At 47.8% G+C, this 17,625-nt stretch overlaps 1 protein-coding gene across 1 annotated transcript; it reads left to right on the top strand.

The window, feature by feature from the left end:
- The first annotated feature begins 1,709 nt into the window (after positions 1-1,709).
- On the top strand, positions 1,710-15,643 carry LOC142584300 (uncharacterized). Its single transcript, XM_075694444.1, has 2 exons — positions 1,710-3,477; positions 14,319-15,643. Exons 1-2 carry the CDS (start codon positions 2,570-2,572, stop codon positions 14,584-14,586), a joined length of 1,176 nt encoding a protein of 391 aa, XP_075550559.1. The 5' UTR covers positions 1,710-2,569; the 3' UTR covers positions 14,587-15,643.
- The last annotated feature ends 1,982 nt before the right edge of the window (positions 15,644-17,625 follow it).

Here is a 17,625-nt window from a genome sequence, read left to right as displayed (position 1 = left end):
ATAAGACTTGTATCAAAGGCCCTTATGGACCTTACGTCTGACAGTGGCCTCGTCAGCCTCCAACTCCTTGGCGAGGGCTCTTATCGACTTGCCAGGGTCTTCATCAATGATACCTTGGACACGAATAATAAATTCTGGTGTCCTAAGAGTGTCATAAGGCTGACAATGTGGTTTCTTTTGTGAAACAGCGTCCACATCACCCTTGGCAGCCCCCAGTTCCTTCCGAACTTTGAACACGAATGGTCAGGCAACTTTCAAGAATGTTGCGATCTCCGAATCAGAGTGTGCTACAGCCAAGGACACGATAACTGCATGCCTCTTCATTTGCTGAGTTAGCTAAAGTTCTGCCATGGTTACCTGCAGCAAAAAAAGTATTTGCAGCTATAATGTAGGATGGGGGTCACGAAATGTGTGTTCTCAAATACTTGCCGCGCCCTGTATATATATACACAAAGCGTTATCAAGAAGTACAGGATGCATACGTGAATATCTTGGGAAATATCTACAAAAATTCCACATGTGCCTTGGTTCTCCGCCAGAAAAGTAGAAAACTACCTATCAAGAAAGGGGTCAGGCAAGGAGACAATCTCAGAACGACAGAAAGCTGAGCTAGTTGGTAAGGATTCCTTATGCAGAAAGGTATTCAGTAGCCTAATGATGGAAGTACGTGCGTGAGTCAGCCTTCGATTACTTTACACAAGGAAGAGATTAAGTACTTTAACAGCTATCTCTCACGTAGACCGGCACATCTACCCGACTGACATGTGGTGATACCATTCCAGAGCTTGCGCAGATGAGTTTTGTGTCTTCTTTCTTCTTTTCGCCTCAGTGCTCCCTTCAGTTGATAGTCGGCGTTCGTGTTGTCCACTTGTCTTCTCTTGTGTCCTGTCTGCACGCCTCACCTTTCTGCATAATGAGACAATCTCTCCAATGCTATTCACTGCATGCTAAGCAGAAGTGTTCAAGCTATTAGATTGGAATGGCTTAGGAGTGAGGATCAACGGCGAATATCTCGGCAGCCTTCGTTTCGCAGATGAAATTGTCTTGTTCAGCAACACCCCAGATGAACTGCAACAAATGGTTGAAGGCCTCAACCGAGAAAGCGCAAGAGCGGTGTTGAAGATTAATACGCAGAAGACAAAGGTAATGCTCAGTAGCCTGGTGGACCGTTAGAGTTACACCATGGGTGCCAAGGGAAGGGAAGCGTTGCTGAGGACAGTAGAAAATTAGGTGGGGTGATGAAATTAGGAAATTTACAGGTGCAAGTTGGAATCACCTAGTGCAAGGTAGTGGTAATTGAAAATCGCTGGGAGAAGCATTCGTCCTGCAGTCGACAAAGAAATAGGCTGATTCTGATGACGATTCACCTAACATGCTGCTCTGCAAAAAATTGCACGTAGGGGAAGAAAGGTCCTGGAAGAAGGTTGACAGAGGAATAGGAAAGAAATAGAAATAAAAAGAAAAGGTCGAAATTTTGTAATCTTACTTAGCAGCAGCTAGAATAAGTGTCCTAGGCAATGAAGGCACAAAATCTTAGTTAGTCTTGACTGTTAATAATAAAAAAAAACGTTGATAAGATGAAATGGTTGCGGAGTTAGGAAACAAATCTGTCGATTCACTATACTACTGAAAGATGAAGTTTAGCTATTTGCTCAGTTTTGACGGGGGGGGGGGGCGAGGGGAGAGGGGCAAGGCCAGTGAACCTTCTAGCAGTCGCCCTTTCCCTAGCTGCTTGTGAAGACGACGAGAGAGTTTATTATTTCTTGTTAGTCTGTCACCATTTTTAATCGTTAGGGGAAAACATTTGAGAAAGGATAACCGCTTCGTCAACTTCAAATGAATTTCTAAATTTCTTACATATATATTTTCACTGCGAGCCTCCTCTCTTTGATGACGTATAGATACTTACTCGGCTGTGGAACAATTTCTATTTGTTTCGGGACAATTTTCTTGTTAAATTTTTAGTTCATTATAATGTGTTCTATTCTTTTAATATTCCTCAGACGTGCCAGTAGTTTACTTGAAAATTCTAAAAGTAATCTTTTAATTTCATCCCAATCTTGTCAAATTCTCCGTAGTGGGTACGCGCCACCAGAAGAGGGACCCCAAACCAAAGTGGTCACTGTCCACAGCTAATCTAATCAAGTAAGGTGGCACTGTTAGCGTCGCTCTCGCGGACCAGTGCTCGAGGAGCCGCGCCGACATCCTTCGTGACTGCACCCAGCAAGAAATACGGCGAGAAAAACGGCGTCCCGCGACAAGTTTACCCAGAAGCACTGAGCACTGCCCTGCCGTAGGCACACCGAAGTTACGCACGGCGGCCACTGAGCTCGGCTAGCGTTCCCGCGAGATTCCCTAGGCATCTGGTTGTCGCCAGTCTGTGTAGAAGTGACGCAGTTATCACCCTCGAAGCAGCCATCTTCCGAGGCTGCCTGCGAAGCAGAGAGGTTTGCCGGCCATTGGTTGCTATAGCTGTTTCAGGCTCTGCGGCACAATACCGGAAGGACAGCGGAAAAGACCCCCAGTGTCGCCGAAAGCATCACGTCCAAGTCGTTCACGAGGAGCGCACATGGAGGTCCGGAAACCACGAGAGGCGCCGATTCAATCAACAGCGACCACTCACCGATTGCAGAGCGCCAAAAAGGGCACTTTGTCCAAATCACCCGAGCGCAGCAAGCCGCGTAAAGTGGGTGAGGGAGCTACCAAGTCACCCGAGGAAAGGAAAGACTCACCAGGCACAGTGCGAGCCGGCTCTCAGTCACCGGCGAGTAAGGGACGGAGTTCACGGGTTACCGAGGAAAGGTCGCCTGGCTGCAACAGCGACAAGCGCAGCGCAACCGCTACACCGACGCCGGCCCTTTCGCGAGGCTCCCCGCCGCCGGTTAGAGACCCCAAATCGCCACTGGCCAAGACAGGGGGTCCACGGACTGCCGAGAGGGACAACGCGCGGTCGCGTGAGAAGAGTAGCTCGCGAGACGTTCCAGAAGCGTCGCTCTCGCGGACCGGCGCGCAAGGACCCGCGCCGACGTCGTTCGTGACTGCACCCAGCAAGATATACGGCAACGAAAAAGGCGTCTCGAGATCGCCAAGCCGCACACGGGGCGCTACCGCCGCGACAAGTTTACCCAGAAGCACCGAGCAGTGCCCTGCGGAAGGCACACCGAAGTTGCCTACGGCGGCCAATAAGCTCTTGCATTCGAAGCCTCGCGGCACGGAAGGTTGGAAATCCCGTGGTCGAGGCTTGAGTACCGTGTCACCGCGAAGCGTCAGCTCTAAGCAAGGGTCACATGACAGCAGAGAGCCCCAGGCTGCGCTCGCCACTTCACGGTCGGCCCGAGGAAACCAGAAATCGCGTGACGCGAAGCCCACGTCGACTTCACCGCGACGGAGCGTCGTCGGCAGTGGTCAAGTGACCGGCGGCCGTGGCGGTTCCCAGGGCACTAAACTTGCCTCGTCGACACCAGTGCGCAATGACAGGTGAAGGTTTTTTACAAACGCCTGTTCACTTATCAGATTTAGGCAGTCAGTAGGGATAGTTCGTGTTCAATAAATTCCATAAAAAATTCTACAGATACCAACAGTCGGTGGAGGCAGAGAAATTTGCAGGCGGAATTTGGAATCAGCTATCGCAAGACTGGGGTAAGCGGAGACTGCTGGGAGAGTCCTTTGTCCTGCAGTAGACATAAAAATAAGCTGCTGCTGCTGATAATGATAATACTGAAAATACTTAAATATTTAACGTCACAGTGGGGTACTGACACAAAAGAAGAAAACCAGAGAAAAATAAATACGGCAACAGCTTACAACTTTGTTGCGCGAAACACATGCAATGAAGTAACTTCGAAAATCCACATTTTAAACTAGAGCACGGCATGGGGCTAAGCTTAGCCAGGGTCCGCGTGTGCATGGCTACTGATCGGATATATATATATATATATATATATATATAACCTATAGATTGTACCGTATGCGCTAGCCTCACGTTCTCGGGGTCTACCAGTTGCAGCGCATAAGCAATAAAAGACCGAAATCTTTAAATTAAATAATAGGGTTTTACTTGCCAAAACCACTTTCTGATTATGAGGCATGCCGTAGTGTGGGGCTCAGGAAATTTCGACCACCTGGGGTTCTTTAACGTGCACCTAAATCTAAGTACACGGGTGTTTTCGCCTTCCGCCCCCATCGATATGCGACCGCCGTGGCCAGGATTCTATCCTGCAACCTCGTGCTCAGCAGCCCAACGCCATAGCCACTGAGCAACCACGTCGGATACCGAAATCTTTGTTTCCCCCGTGGGAACATCGGTGATCTGGCCCATTGCCAGTGCTGTTATTTTTCCGCTGGTGCGCATACGTTTACCTTGATCGTGCGATTGAGTCCTATGACGTCATTTAGAATGAGAATATATATGTGCACATATAAAAACAGGCGAATTCCACGAGCATAGAGCATAACATAAACGCACAAGTAGAAAGAGACACCCGTTGCGTTAGCGCTAAAATAATATAGTAGTGAGAGTTGGCACAGTGCAACCGCAAAAGTGGTAATAGGGAAATGGTTTGAAGAGCGGTTTCTTGCATAATTGAGTTTTCCTTACGCGGAAGCAATGTTCATTTTTGCGATAGTATAGTCCCTTTACATGCTTACAAACAGAGTTCCCAGAAGACTTCCGGTTAAGCCCTCAGTAGTGGCATATGTTACAATAGCCTATGAACTTATAGGACCCTCCAGCTGGCACCAGTTTTGCAGCAGAGTTGGAACGTTTGACAGGTGAATTGAAGTGTTAAGTGCAACAAAAAAAGCCCCTACATGAGCTTGATGTTCAGCGCACGTTCCTCATATCCGAAAACACCAAGAATATGTGCCTGGAGTATACTATGCGACAAAATACTTTTTTCTTGGCTAACTGGACTGTCGAAAATGGCTGACCGGAAGTTCCCTGGGGTCATGAACGCACTGCTGTCCCATCGCGGATGCAAAAGGACTCCAGGCGCATTTCTGCCGTCGCCGTGAGGTTCCGTATGAGGGAAAGCGTGTGAGGGTGAGCCGGCGAACGCGGTTCAATTTCGCGTGTGCGAGCGAGGAACGCGGCCCGGTTGCGTGCCCTCTCCAGTGGCGCGCGAAGCGAGGGGGTGAGGGGAGGGAGGAGGGACCTTTTTCTACGGCAGCTGCTGCGGTGGCTTGATGTACTCCTCGCCCGCCGCTTTTTACAGAGTGGAGGCAACCGCGGCGTCGCGAGTCGCGGACGCCGTAGTAGACGCTATGGCGGACGCTGTAGGGACGCGTTGCCGGTGCTTGTGTGTCTTGAAAGTGATCTGCGACGTGGCTAAAGTGCGCGCCCGCGCGTGCGTCATCTTCAAAGCGATCTGCGATGTTTGCAGAGTGCGCGCAGTGCTGGTAGCTTCGTATGCGCTGTGCTTTCGACGTTTCGTTCGCGCTGAAGCGAGACATGCAGGAAGGTCAATTCGCCTTGCTGCTGCCGCGATTCCTAACTCCAGAATTTTCACAGCGAGTTTCCGCGCTCATCGAGCGAGATGTATTCATGTTTACCTGTGCGCACGTGACACCGCGCTGGTTAATTTAGTTAAAACACGTTCACGGGCTAGTTGGTTTGAATCCATGATAGAATGTGTAAGCGCGATTGAACAAGGACGCAGAAAGAAGCAGACACACAAAGACAGCGCTATCTCTGTGTGTGTGTTTCTTTCTACGTCCTCGTTGAGTCAAGCTTACATATTCTATCATTCTTAATTTTGTTAGCACGCGAATGTTTACAGTTTATATGGCCGATAAAACCACTATCCTTACTTGGTACAGCCATCTACTAATTTACTATCGCAATCGGTACTTCGTCTTTCGGGCGGAACTGCGAATTTATTGTGGGAAAGAAAAGTAGAACTTTATCTGTTTTTATATTTTCTTTGCTAAGGCATACTAAAGCAGGGTACAACTTAATACAACATCAGTTGGCAACCAAGGTACACGGACCGCGTGGGGTTGTGTTACTCTGCCAGCCAATCACAGAAGCAAACAAAATTGTCGTCATGCGGCCTTTTCAAAATGGCGACGTACTTGATAGCTCCGGAGCGTCTGCTGTTCTTGAAGAGTCTCTTCATCGGCGGAAGCTATGAGGTGTGCAACAGACATGGACAAAGTGTATGGAGTCTGAGCATTTAATTCTTGAAAAGCCCGTGGTACTGTTCATTTCACTGCCGAGTCCGTTTTATTACTCATGAAACTTCACTGCGTGAAACTTGACAATAAATATTGTCAAGCTTGCGCCCATTTTCGTTCCTTTCTTGTCCTGCCCTCGCCTAGTTAATCCAAAAGTTAATATGAACAAACCAACAAGCCCAGCTAGAAACCATTCTTGACAATAAATAGTTGCAGCGAAGCAAGACGGTATCTTAGACGTCCTAGCAGTTCTTTACTTTCCACCCTAAAGCCAGGTTTCTTCGTATTGATCGTGCTTGTTATCAGCCGTTCGTAAATATCTTTTTTTTTTAGCGAGAAGTGCTGTTGATCGAAGACTCAACCTAAATTCAGTTGTACCCGTGCGTTCATCGCAACGTAATGTATATACCGTTAAGGTCAGTCTCTCTCTCTCTCTCTCTCTCTCTCTCTCTCTCTCTCTATATATATATATATATATATATATATATATATATATATATATATATATATATATATATATATATATATATATATATATATATATATTCCTCGTTGGACAGAACCACTGAAGAACCGCTGTCGGCTTGCTGGCCTGCTTTCCGAACTGGCCGCTGGCGTTGCGGGCATCCTTTTGAGATAGCACAATTGTCAAGCATTATCAATAGGCACGTAATTTTTCAGCTCGGTTTCATGATTTCTGGGTGCTGTGCAACGGTGAACACTGTCGTTCAGGGCTGACTCGGTTGCTGAGCCCGAGGATGGGTGCGATCCCAGCCGTGGCTACCGTGTTTCGACGGAAGCGAAACGCGAGGTGGCTGTATACTGTGCAACGTCAGTGCACGTTAAAGAATCCCAGATGGTAGGAGTTATTCCATAGCCCTCCACTGAGCCGTCCCTCATTACCAATGTGTCGATTTCGTCACTTATCCAATGTCACCAAGGAGTCACGAGCTGTGTTTGACGACGTGAGAGCACTGTGTAATTATTTTATGCCTAAACAAATTGTCTTTGTACAGCCTTGAGCAGAATCATCCTAAGATTTGTGTAACCATAATTGCCCAGGTCAAATGTTTGATGCACTCTTGTAGTACAGAGCAAGAAATTGGTTTCGGCAACCACGAACATTAAATGGTGGAGAATTCGTTTCAAATGTCTTGAGTGCATGTCCAATTCATACACTACCCAAAGATTGCCTTACATTAAGCTCCCACATGATGTTACTGCAACTGGCAATGCAGCTATGAAGATGTGCACTGCGTCTCTCATAGCTCATGTGAAGCTTTCGGCGGTTATCAACACCGCATACCATACCATACATAACAGTAAGCGCAGACGTTCATAGAAGCAGCAAATGTCATGGGCGTAGCATCCTTGATTAGGATATGCCATGAACAGAGTATACTGCAAAAGTAACTGCACTGTTTCGCATTCGGAAATCAAGCTGCATGTGCAAAGACATTTGCAAAGTTCTTGTGCCCAAGATCGGTACTTGGTTGAGCTGCACTGGGCTGGTATAAACAGGCAATATTTAATGAATCAGATATTGTAACAAAAGTCTTTTTATATAGAGTATTATTATATAGCGGTCCACGAGGCATTGTTGCTGGGTCAGCTTTTCACCGTTGTTCATGTTAACTTAGTGTTGTGGCAAGACATCTTTGAGACACAGACTATACTCACGGAGAACTTTCTGGGGCAATGAAGGGAAAGCTACGGGCGCGCGGCTGCTTCACATGTATTACGGCGCCAAGCAGTCCGCCAGCGTTTGGCAGTGCTTTTGGTTGCTCGGAACAGACGCTGAATCGACGCAACCTCACGGGTGACTGCTTCGCGTTTGCCCAGACGCGGAAGGGCAAAGCCGCAAAATAAGTGAACTTTTACATTCAGTGGTTCGTTTTATCCTATTTAACTGTTGCTAATAAGGTGTTTATGTTTTCGCTTCCCCAGCTTAAACTAACGTGGTTGTAAACACGGGACTTTTTTCAGAAGCGCTCTCACTTGTGCGCACTTTACCTCCGTAGCTTTCCTTTCACTTCCACAGAAAGTTGTGCGCGAGCATAGCAGACTGACTGTGTGTTTATTTTTCCGTTAAAGCAATATGCGGTGTTGGGCTCGAGTGAAGAGACCCAAGACCCAGTGGCTTCAGTGGGACAAAGGAGCATGCATTAGACTAGGACAACATAGGCCTATAAACAGATGTACATACATACATACATACATAACATTCAAAGTAAAATATTCAAATCTCTCTCCCTCTGTCAAATGTTAACTCTCATTCATTAACTCTTTTGCCATGAAAGGCGAAATCCTGGCTGAATGTAATCGTCTTGCTGTCCACTGTCAGTAATGTTCAGAGAGGAGGAAACACTAGTGTAAAAAATATGTAATTTCTCACTATACTTTAATCCACGGTAATCGGGATGGAACACATTAGACACTGGTCCTATGACGCCTGCACTGATATTTGCTCTGCGCTTGAGCCCAGAAAATACATTTGCCGACGTTGACCCACTTCTACCTATCGACTATATTGACTGAAGTGCTGACTTCAGTCTTTCCCGTACTGGATGGAAACCGATGCCGCACAAGCACTGCTTCTTGCTGCCCTGCTGAATTATAGAATTATAATTACGACCAATTATGACGGTACAATTATGATACAACCGATAATGGTACAACCGTATCCTTTGCAAAAGAATTGAGAAACCGTGTAGGAAAACGAAGCATTCCGATCAGTGTCATGTCACACACTAGCAAAGCCTGTATTCATTACATGCTACTGAAAAGAACTTGAGAAACGGATCCCTTAGGACATGCGTATCTGGACAAACAGCTGACCCACTGGGCGCCCTCAGGGACTCTGTAACTGGGCGTCCCTAGCATGGCTAAATTCAGAGCGCGAACTAGGACACAGGCTATAAGGCACAAGAAAAGACAGGACACGACGCTACTCGCAAATGAAAGTTTTATTCGAAAGGTTAACGACTTTATAAACCCGACACAACCTACTTCACTTATCATCACGAAGCGCAATAGTTCGCCGATTAATAGTCATCGTTTTTTGTATTTTTTCCGCTTTTTTATGACGTTTGATGACGTGAGATGAAATAGGGCGTGTCGGGTTCGACTACTATATACATGGAATATTAATAATAATATTTGGGGTTTTACGTGCCAAAACCACTTTCTGATTATGAGGCACGCCGTAGTGGAGGACTCCGGAAATTTTGACCACCTGGGGTTCTTTAACGTGCACCTAAATCTAAGCACACGGGTGTTTTCGCATTTCACCTCCACCGAAATGCGGCCGCCGTGGCCGGGATTCGATCCCGCGACCTCGTGCTCAGCAGCCCAACACCATAGCCACTGAGCAACCACGGCGGGTATATACATGGAAAAAAAGCGCTATACATTTGAAAAACAGCATTCATATGGCCAAAGCCTTGGTTGTGCTATATGAAACGCTTGAAAACAGTGCCGCTTTGTGAAGGAGAAAACCGGTGCAAAAATGAGAGACAAATTGTTCACCCCTGACCATTTTCTAGTAAACAACAGAACCACCTGATGATGATGAATATTACGGCGCAAGGGCGCCTCTAACCAGAGAGCCCCTTTTCATACATTAGTTTTATTTACACAAAGAGGGGTTAAAGACCCATTTTCCAAGCATTTAACGCCAGAGAGCCGAGCACTAGGACAGGGGAAAGCTTGTACCCATTGCATCACCTATGCGCACCTGGTGGCACTGTGGCTAGAATCCCACACCTCCCGCATGCGAGGCGGATGCTTAAACTACTAGGCCAGAGCTGTGATAACAGAAGAAATCGTTAAGCACTTTGCAATGTTCTGAGTGAAAGCATGTTTTGGACAATTCAGTGACAATAACTTGATTACGAGTAATGTACCCTTTCAAATCCTTTTGCATGTGAAAGGGACCTGGATGGATCAAAAAGTTGATTTGCATGCATTAGCAAAAAAAAAGCCCCTAGGCAATACGTCTCGAATGGCACTTCACATTCATTTAGAATGCTTTCTTACAGAATAAAGTACTTCACAATATTCTTCAGCTACTATATACATGGAAAAAAGCACTTCACATATGACAAACACTCATGGTCAGACCTCCCCACTGACTGACGCACAACAGAAACTACTTAGCACTTTGAAGTCTTTCAATTGAAAACATGTTCTGGACATTTCAGTGACGATCGAGTAACGTGAGTGCGAGTAATGTGCCCTCTCGCATATCTTTATATTATACACTACAATTTCCTGGAAAAGAAACATTTTTGGCCCGTTTTTATATTACACCTTACACTTTATAAAAAAGATAATTCTTTACAATTACATTCCATAGCACTTTTCTAGTTCAACAAGACATGGACATTCATAAAGCGTTTTGAAAAACAGAGTAGAAAACTATTTTCGACGTAGTCCATGAACCAGTATTGCGGGAAATGGCTCCACTTGGCTCTGCCTTCTGGATATGACTGATGTTGAGCTGACGTCCTCAGCAAGAACACGGTGAGTGCTTCGGTAAAGAGCTCTCTGGTTCCAGATATGATCGCAGTAGCCTACGCTCACTAAGTAATACAGGCCATTGCACATCACTAAATAGAGGCACACTGTGCCCATCAACAGTTGCATCATTCACAGCACTGAAGAATGGCCGAAAGTGTGGCACTGACGGCACAGTGTGCATCTACAGAGACAAATGTGGGCTACATTTTCTGGGCAACATTGTGAAGCGAGTTTGTGCCTTCGGGAGTCTCCAACGTGGTTCGTGATGCACAAGTAGACTCGGGAGGTCATATCAGTTGAGCCCTCATGGCCGTCTCTCAGACTGCCTTGCAGTTCGAGGAGATTAAGTAGGACCTTGTGTATGCAAAGATGGTTGTTAAGCTTGCCAGCATGTTGACACTAGCAGGTGCAGGGTCTCAATCAGGGCAAGCTAAAGGAGGTGTGGGGTTTGATCCCAAATACTGGCGGGCAACCACCAGTGATACAATGGGTGCAAGATATCCCCCTGGCTTGGCGCTTGGTTTCTCTGGAGTGAAACGCTCGGAAAAGAAATTTTTGAGCCTTCTCCCCCTCTTTGTGTAAAGAAAAAGGGACACAATGGGCTTTACTACACAAGGCGCATTTAAGTCACTTGAGGATCGATGACCCATTGAAGCGTCGAGGGGGTGGCACATACGAGTGTTCCAGGCAGCGAAAACTGTCAGCCATGACTGGATGCACTACTTGGCTGCAGTGAACTGTACCCTGGTCTACGTTGATTCAATGCGAGCTATAAGTATACCTGTGGGGCAGTGCTTCAACTCTAGTACTAAAGATATGTGATCCACATCTTCTAGTTCACCTCTCGTGGCACGACAACAGCTCTTGCGAGATGGTTGATGTACTCGTGCGCTCAGAGACCTACAGTTGTGCAACATCTAACATTAACAGGATCCACAGCTCTACCGACAGGGCTAATGCCATTGTTTAAAGGTGCAGCCTGATACAAAAAGGCTATAAAGCGCTGCACTCATAAGCACAGGAGAGCTTGTGAGAGAAGTCACAGCATTCTGGAAGACACGTATCAGCCACCGTGTAGTCGAGGTGAAATGTGGCAGAGGGCACAAATAACAGCAGGGAGGGCAGCTTTGGAGTGTGCGTCAGTCATCGTGCGGTCGAGGTGAGACGCGGCAGCGGGCACAGTCAAGCAGCAGCAGTGAGGACATCTGGGGAGCCTGCGTCAGCCGTCGTTTAGTCGAGGTGAGACGTGGCAGCGGGCACAGCCAAGCAGCAGCAGTGAGGATATCTGCGGAGCGTGCGTCAGGGATCGTGTAGTATTCCAGGTCACTGCAATCGCTCAATGCCCGAGAGATCCAATTCGGATGTGTTGTTATCACTTCCCAGGTTGATGATTGACTCCATCTTGTCACTAAACCCACGCATCTCCCAGAAGTGTGTTTCAACGTCCGTCACATGCTGCACCGCTTATGCCCAGTGACTTTCTCCACTTAAGCAAAGAGAAGGTTGTGCACATCCTTGGTCTTGAATGTGGTGTTCATTGTCGCCACTCCATTCTTAAGCTGTGGCCAAATGAGTTCTATGGGGTTAAACTCACAGTGATAGGCAGGGAGCCTGAGGACAACAAAGCCAGCACTTTCAGCAGCCGCATCAACCCGGTACTTGATAAATTTAGTCTTGACGATGGTCACAGTGTCAAGCAGCTGCTTCTTGGCCATGGCGGCATGGCACGAGATTGCCGCCGAGGCCACCCAGTCTTGGATCGCTGCCTTCCGCCATGATAGCGACGGGATTTCCTCCATGCGTTGGGAGTGGTAGGACGCGTTGTCCATGACAAGGACGCTTTGCGGTGGCAGCTTATCGACGACCTAGCTGAACCACGTCTAGAAATGGTTGCCGTCCATTTATTCAAGGTAGTCACATGTTTTCTTTACCAGGAACGTATCCAGGCAACTATCAACAAATCTGTCTTCACTACCAACACGAGTCAGGACCAGCCGCTGTCCTTTTCCCGACGGCTGCTTGATCCGCGTTGTTAAACCGCGGAAGTAGGCGTCGCTTGACGACTTGACTGTTTTATCAGTCCAGATCTTACTCACTGTGTGGCTACCAGTGACCCATGCTTCATCAAGATAGAATATCTTGCGCCCTTTTCCCTGTACCAAGCAATTTCGTAAAGATAGTTGCGTCCCACCGCAGCAAGTCTTCGTGCTCGATGAGCAAGGAGTTCCTCCCACGTTTCTCGCTCTTGAAGCCGATTTCCAGGAGCAGGCGGCGGATGGTCCGCGGCTGAAGGGTCGACAGGTCATCTGTGTTCGCGGATGCTAATTCCGCAGCTATCTTCTGCACTGTTGGGATCTCGTTGTGGCGCAGTTTCTTAGTGCGGTCAGTGTGAAGCTGTCGTAAGTATGTAGGCGCCTCTTAAAGCCTTCACCTCTAGGCCGCTTCCGTGGAGGCGTCCGTAGTTCTCTGTTCATATTTTTGGCAGTGCGCCTGACATCAAAAACTTTGCGTAAGCTCACACCGGTTAGTTCGCTCACCCTCTCGCGTGATCGCAAACTTCGGTTGCTCTTTTCGCAGCTTCATATGCACATTCAGCAAGATTTGCTGAACGCCCCTGCAGAGGGCATTCCCACTGCTGTTTCTCTTGAACAACTGGCTCGGTGTCGTTAAAGTAGCCTTGCACGCCTGAGGCTTACCTGATAACGGCTCAGTGGATGAAGGCGAGCTCGATGAAACAGGAACGGTAGATGCATAATCATGCTCAGCGAGAAACGCTTCCGCAGGAGAGACGCCCATGTAGGAAACTGAAGTATGTGTAAGCCCCGATTCGTTTTGTGCCAACAATTTTTTTCTATAACACAGTAAACAATACTAATGATTATTTGATATAGCGTTTATCGGAAAATGTTACAGTATTTGAAATCTTCTACAAAAATGTGACAAATTGTGGCTTTTGCTTCTTGTGAATATGTGTGTCGCACGCCGGTTTTTCAAGTTGCAAGTGTTTTATTTCAGTTCAATAAAGAATTAGGTTTTAACCATTCCACTATAATAGGTGAGTTAAAGCGTATAAAACTATGCATTTATAATTCTATTTTTGGGGTTGCCGTCTGAGTTAGGTAACAAGGAAAGTTTGAAGTACGCCTTTTTGCAGCCTCGCGGTAGAACAGTGGCTGGCGGTTATGAGGGCGAGGGGGGCTTCATTGCAGACTTAAGTTGTATCCGACTATAAGAGTCAGCTCTTTGCACCTGTCATTTCAACATGGCACAGAATGCCTCGAAAAATGCGATGCATAATGTTCGTGTGTGCTCGAAGGCACGACTTAGGCCCTTTAATGAGCGGGCCCGAGCCGCGGCCCGCTCATTAAAGCCCGGCCCACGGCCCGGCCCGTGGGCCGGGCCGTGGCCGGGCTTTTGGGTCGACCTCGGCCCGTGCAGCGCTCTATTCTAAACTTCCTTCGGTTTGCTCCTTAGCCTTCTTTTAACCGCGAGCTTTTCTTTGATTTCCATTTTTCTGTATTTTGCGGACGGTGGAGGCTATGATCTCCCTTACCCTCCTCATTAAGCACATGTCCTCTTCCTCCTCTTGACGCTGTACGCGGGACTATTGCGTTACTACGCAGAGAAAAGGCGAAGACCGCGGATATCGCCAGCGAGGAGTCCACGTATACGTCACCGGTGACGGCCAGTCCCGATGATTCTATGCTGGGCTACCCAAAGGGCCAGGAGCTCGTCGCGCTGGAGGCCACGCCCACACAGGCCTCGCTCGACAAAATCATGACCGCGCGAGGTGGTGGCCAAACGCAGCTGGCAGTCGGAGGTGCCGCCGACGTCGGCGAGTTTAGTTTCCAGGTACATGCGATCGATCTGTGTACGATGTTTGGAGACTGAATGCCTACATTAAAGTCGTGATACCTCGAGAAAGATCGCGACTATGGAACCAATTTTTAGTTTGCACTACGATGGTGGAGAAATTGTTGAATTTGTCCGGTACCCTTAGTCAAGTTCAGTATCTACATTAGCTACAGCTAAAACGTTAAAGCGAAGACTGCGTGGTTTCTCGCAGAAACGTTTGCCTAACATCGTGAGAACAGCCTCACAGAATACTTTCACATTAGGAAACGTCTACGACAGTTCATTCCAAAATAGTGTGGCAAGTTAAGGGAACGTACGAGGCGTGTTCGGCGCCCTAGAAAGCTCGCATAGACGATTCACTGACGCGAAGCGACACATGGCGTAAAGACACGTGCAATAGTATACGGCTCACGCTACTGATTGACTGACACCTACCGTTGCTTCCAATGATGGCTGGCGTGTCGATATTAACAACCACGACTTCCCAGATAGTAATAGAAGGTTATGTTTGACTCCTTGCTTCAGTAGTCATATAGTTAGGGAGCTTCAACACAGGCTATCTTGTCTGTAGTTTCAGGGAGGCCGTACAGCACCTCATATCTCTGTAGGTGCGAAAGATGCAATACCAAATGTAACAAATACAGAACTACAGTGTACCAAAGCACAATTGTGACATGGGCAGAAAACGATTAGTGTGTATATTGTTTGGAAATTCGCAGATAGCAAAGTCGCACATTAAGCACACAAAAAGGGGAAAAAAGAAAGAAACATAGTGGCACGCTACAGGGAAGGCGCTTCTATGTAAGATGGCTTGTGAGCCTGTCGCAATTTTTTTAGAGGTACTTGCGTGCTGTGATGATCTCAAAGAATGAATTCCACAGTGTAAATAGAGTGAATGAAAAGCGCTGTTCATCGCTAGTCTTTGACCTTTGAAGCGTGCTATGTGTTGACTGCGAAATAACCGGGAAGTTATTCTCAGAGGAGGGCTATAGGAACACGTGTCGGGATTCTGCGGGGTTAGCACGTGCTTGTTTAATAAATCAGTGGTTGCATGTCAGCACTCCGCATCTGCGCGTGTCCACGTTCTTCAAGCGCGCTGTTTTCACTGAATAGTGCCGGCATGTTGTAGTTTATTTTCCTTTCGTTTAATGCGATTGCATTATAGGTGGACCCACACCTTGTACGTGTCACAAAGAATATGGGCCGATGCCGAAGGCGGTGCAGTCCAACGCAGCGTCTCAAAGCGACAGCTGTCACCAGGGAAGAACGCGAGGAACTGGCACGTGGCGTACGCGCCAGACGTTTCAAGGAGTGGTCTTGGCACGAAAGAAGCATGTGTGCGATCGTGCCCTAATGGCTAGAGCATTGGGGCTGCTATGCTGGAAGGCAGAGGTTTGATCCCCCCCTCGCATTATAGGCGCACTTCCCCCACTTTGCAGGTGTACCTAATAGAACACTCGAGGAGTGTTCAGCGTACACGAGTGCGTCATAGTGTGCACGAAATTGCAAGTTTGGGAGGGATACGAGGTATCGAAACGTTACTTTAATAAACAAAAACGTGCAAGGTCGCTCGCGACTCACGTGCGCGCAGCTGTCGAGATGTCGCCTGCTTTGGGAGTTAGTGGCCGGTGCTAAGTTGTGGCCCAGCTTCTTTGAGCGTAGAATGAGTACCCCCCACCAATCCGCCGCCATTCGCGTACACATTCTTCCATGCAGGACCGGATGCTCCGGGGCCTGCAAGGCGTCCAGGCCGGTTCCGTTCAAGCAACAAAAGCGACCGCGTCGGGGAAGCCGGATGCGTCGAAAGGCCCGTCGCCCTTGCTGCTCAAGTCGCCGCTGACGTGCTGCGATCTCTGCACCTGCCTCCTGGTCGTGGCTCTGGTGGCGGGCTTCGCGATGCTGTGGCGGCGCGGGAGCGGCAAGCCCCTGGCGCACATTGTCGAGCCCGCGGCCGGCAACGCGTCCCGGTGCGAGGCGAACGAGTGCGGCCAGCTGAATTCGCTGCTCGACGAGAGCATGGACCGCGCCGTGGACCCGTGTCACGACATGCATCGATACGTGTGCGGCGGCTGGAGTCTGCGCTACCCGGGAATGAGCGTGCGCCAGTACACGCAGGCAGGCAGATGAAAATTAGTGACAAAATATGTTGCAGTAATACCATTTTTTCCCCCGGAAAATGTTAGTAAAGTATTACGTGCGCGCTAGAATCGAGTATGCAATTAAAGCTACAATATCTGGTGTCCAAATGGCAACTACCCGAGTGGAGCAAGAGTACGAGTATTGCCGAGAGTCTGACTACCAGAAAGCTTCAAAATAGAATGCGATAGATATCCATACGATAATTAGTATTAACCATACGATATAATAGATTCCACCTAAGTATCGGTGTCACATGAGCACTAGGCAGCAACATCACCCCGCGATCAATACACATGGGGCTATAGAAGCTTAGAGTATGTGATAGATTCGGGTAATATAAGGATGAATGAATGAATAAAACCTTTGCGTTGAGTAATTCGGGGACGGCTCTCGGCCCCTGTTGGGGATTAGGTGGGAAAAGAATCTAGGTTAGTAGATTGTTGCCTGAGGTGCATCTTCTCAGTGTCTATGCAATAGGCGTGAAAACACACACACACATATAAATCGACACCACAAAAACGCCTCTCTTCATCTCAGTCTTCGGTCTTGCACTCTATGCGGACTCTTGTACTTCTCCTATTTGAATGTTCCGCTCCGTCGCTCTCGCGTGGCTTGGTCGACTTCTCCTATATCATTCGAAATCGAAGCCAATTTGGCTGTCGTATGTCGCGATGGCTTTCTGTGACGGAAACGAGGAAACTGAAACTCTCACTATCTTTGTTTATCCTTATTGTCGAGTACGTACTCGTTGGTTATGAGTATCTGAATACCGAATTCAATAGAAATACATTCGACTTGTTATTAGAAATGTTGGAATTTTCGCACGCTCCTATTAAAAAAGCGAAAGCAAAGTACAGTCAGCTTTGCCGGTGGTAGGGCGAAAACCGTTACTGTGAAATTTCTTGCGCTATTACGATGCGGATAACAGAAAGGGAT

This window comes from Dermacentor variabilis, chromosome 6 (assembly GCF_050947875.1).
Source record: "Dermacentor variabilis isolate Ectoservices chromosome 6, ASM5094787v1, whole genome shotgun sequence".
NCBI classification, from domain to species: domain Eukaryota; kingdom Metazoa; phylum Arthropoda; class Arachnida; order Ixodida; family Ixodidae; genus Dermacentor; species Dermacentor variabilis.
This window is presented reverse-complemented; position numbering and strand designations above follow the sequence as displayed.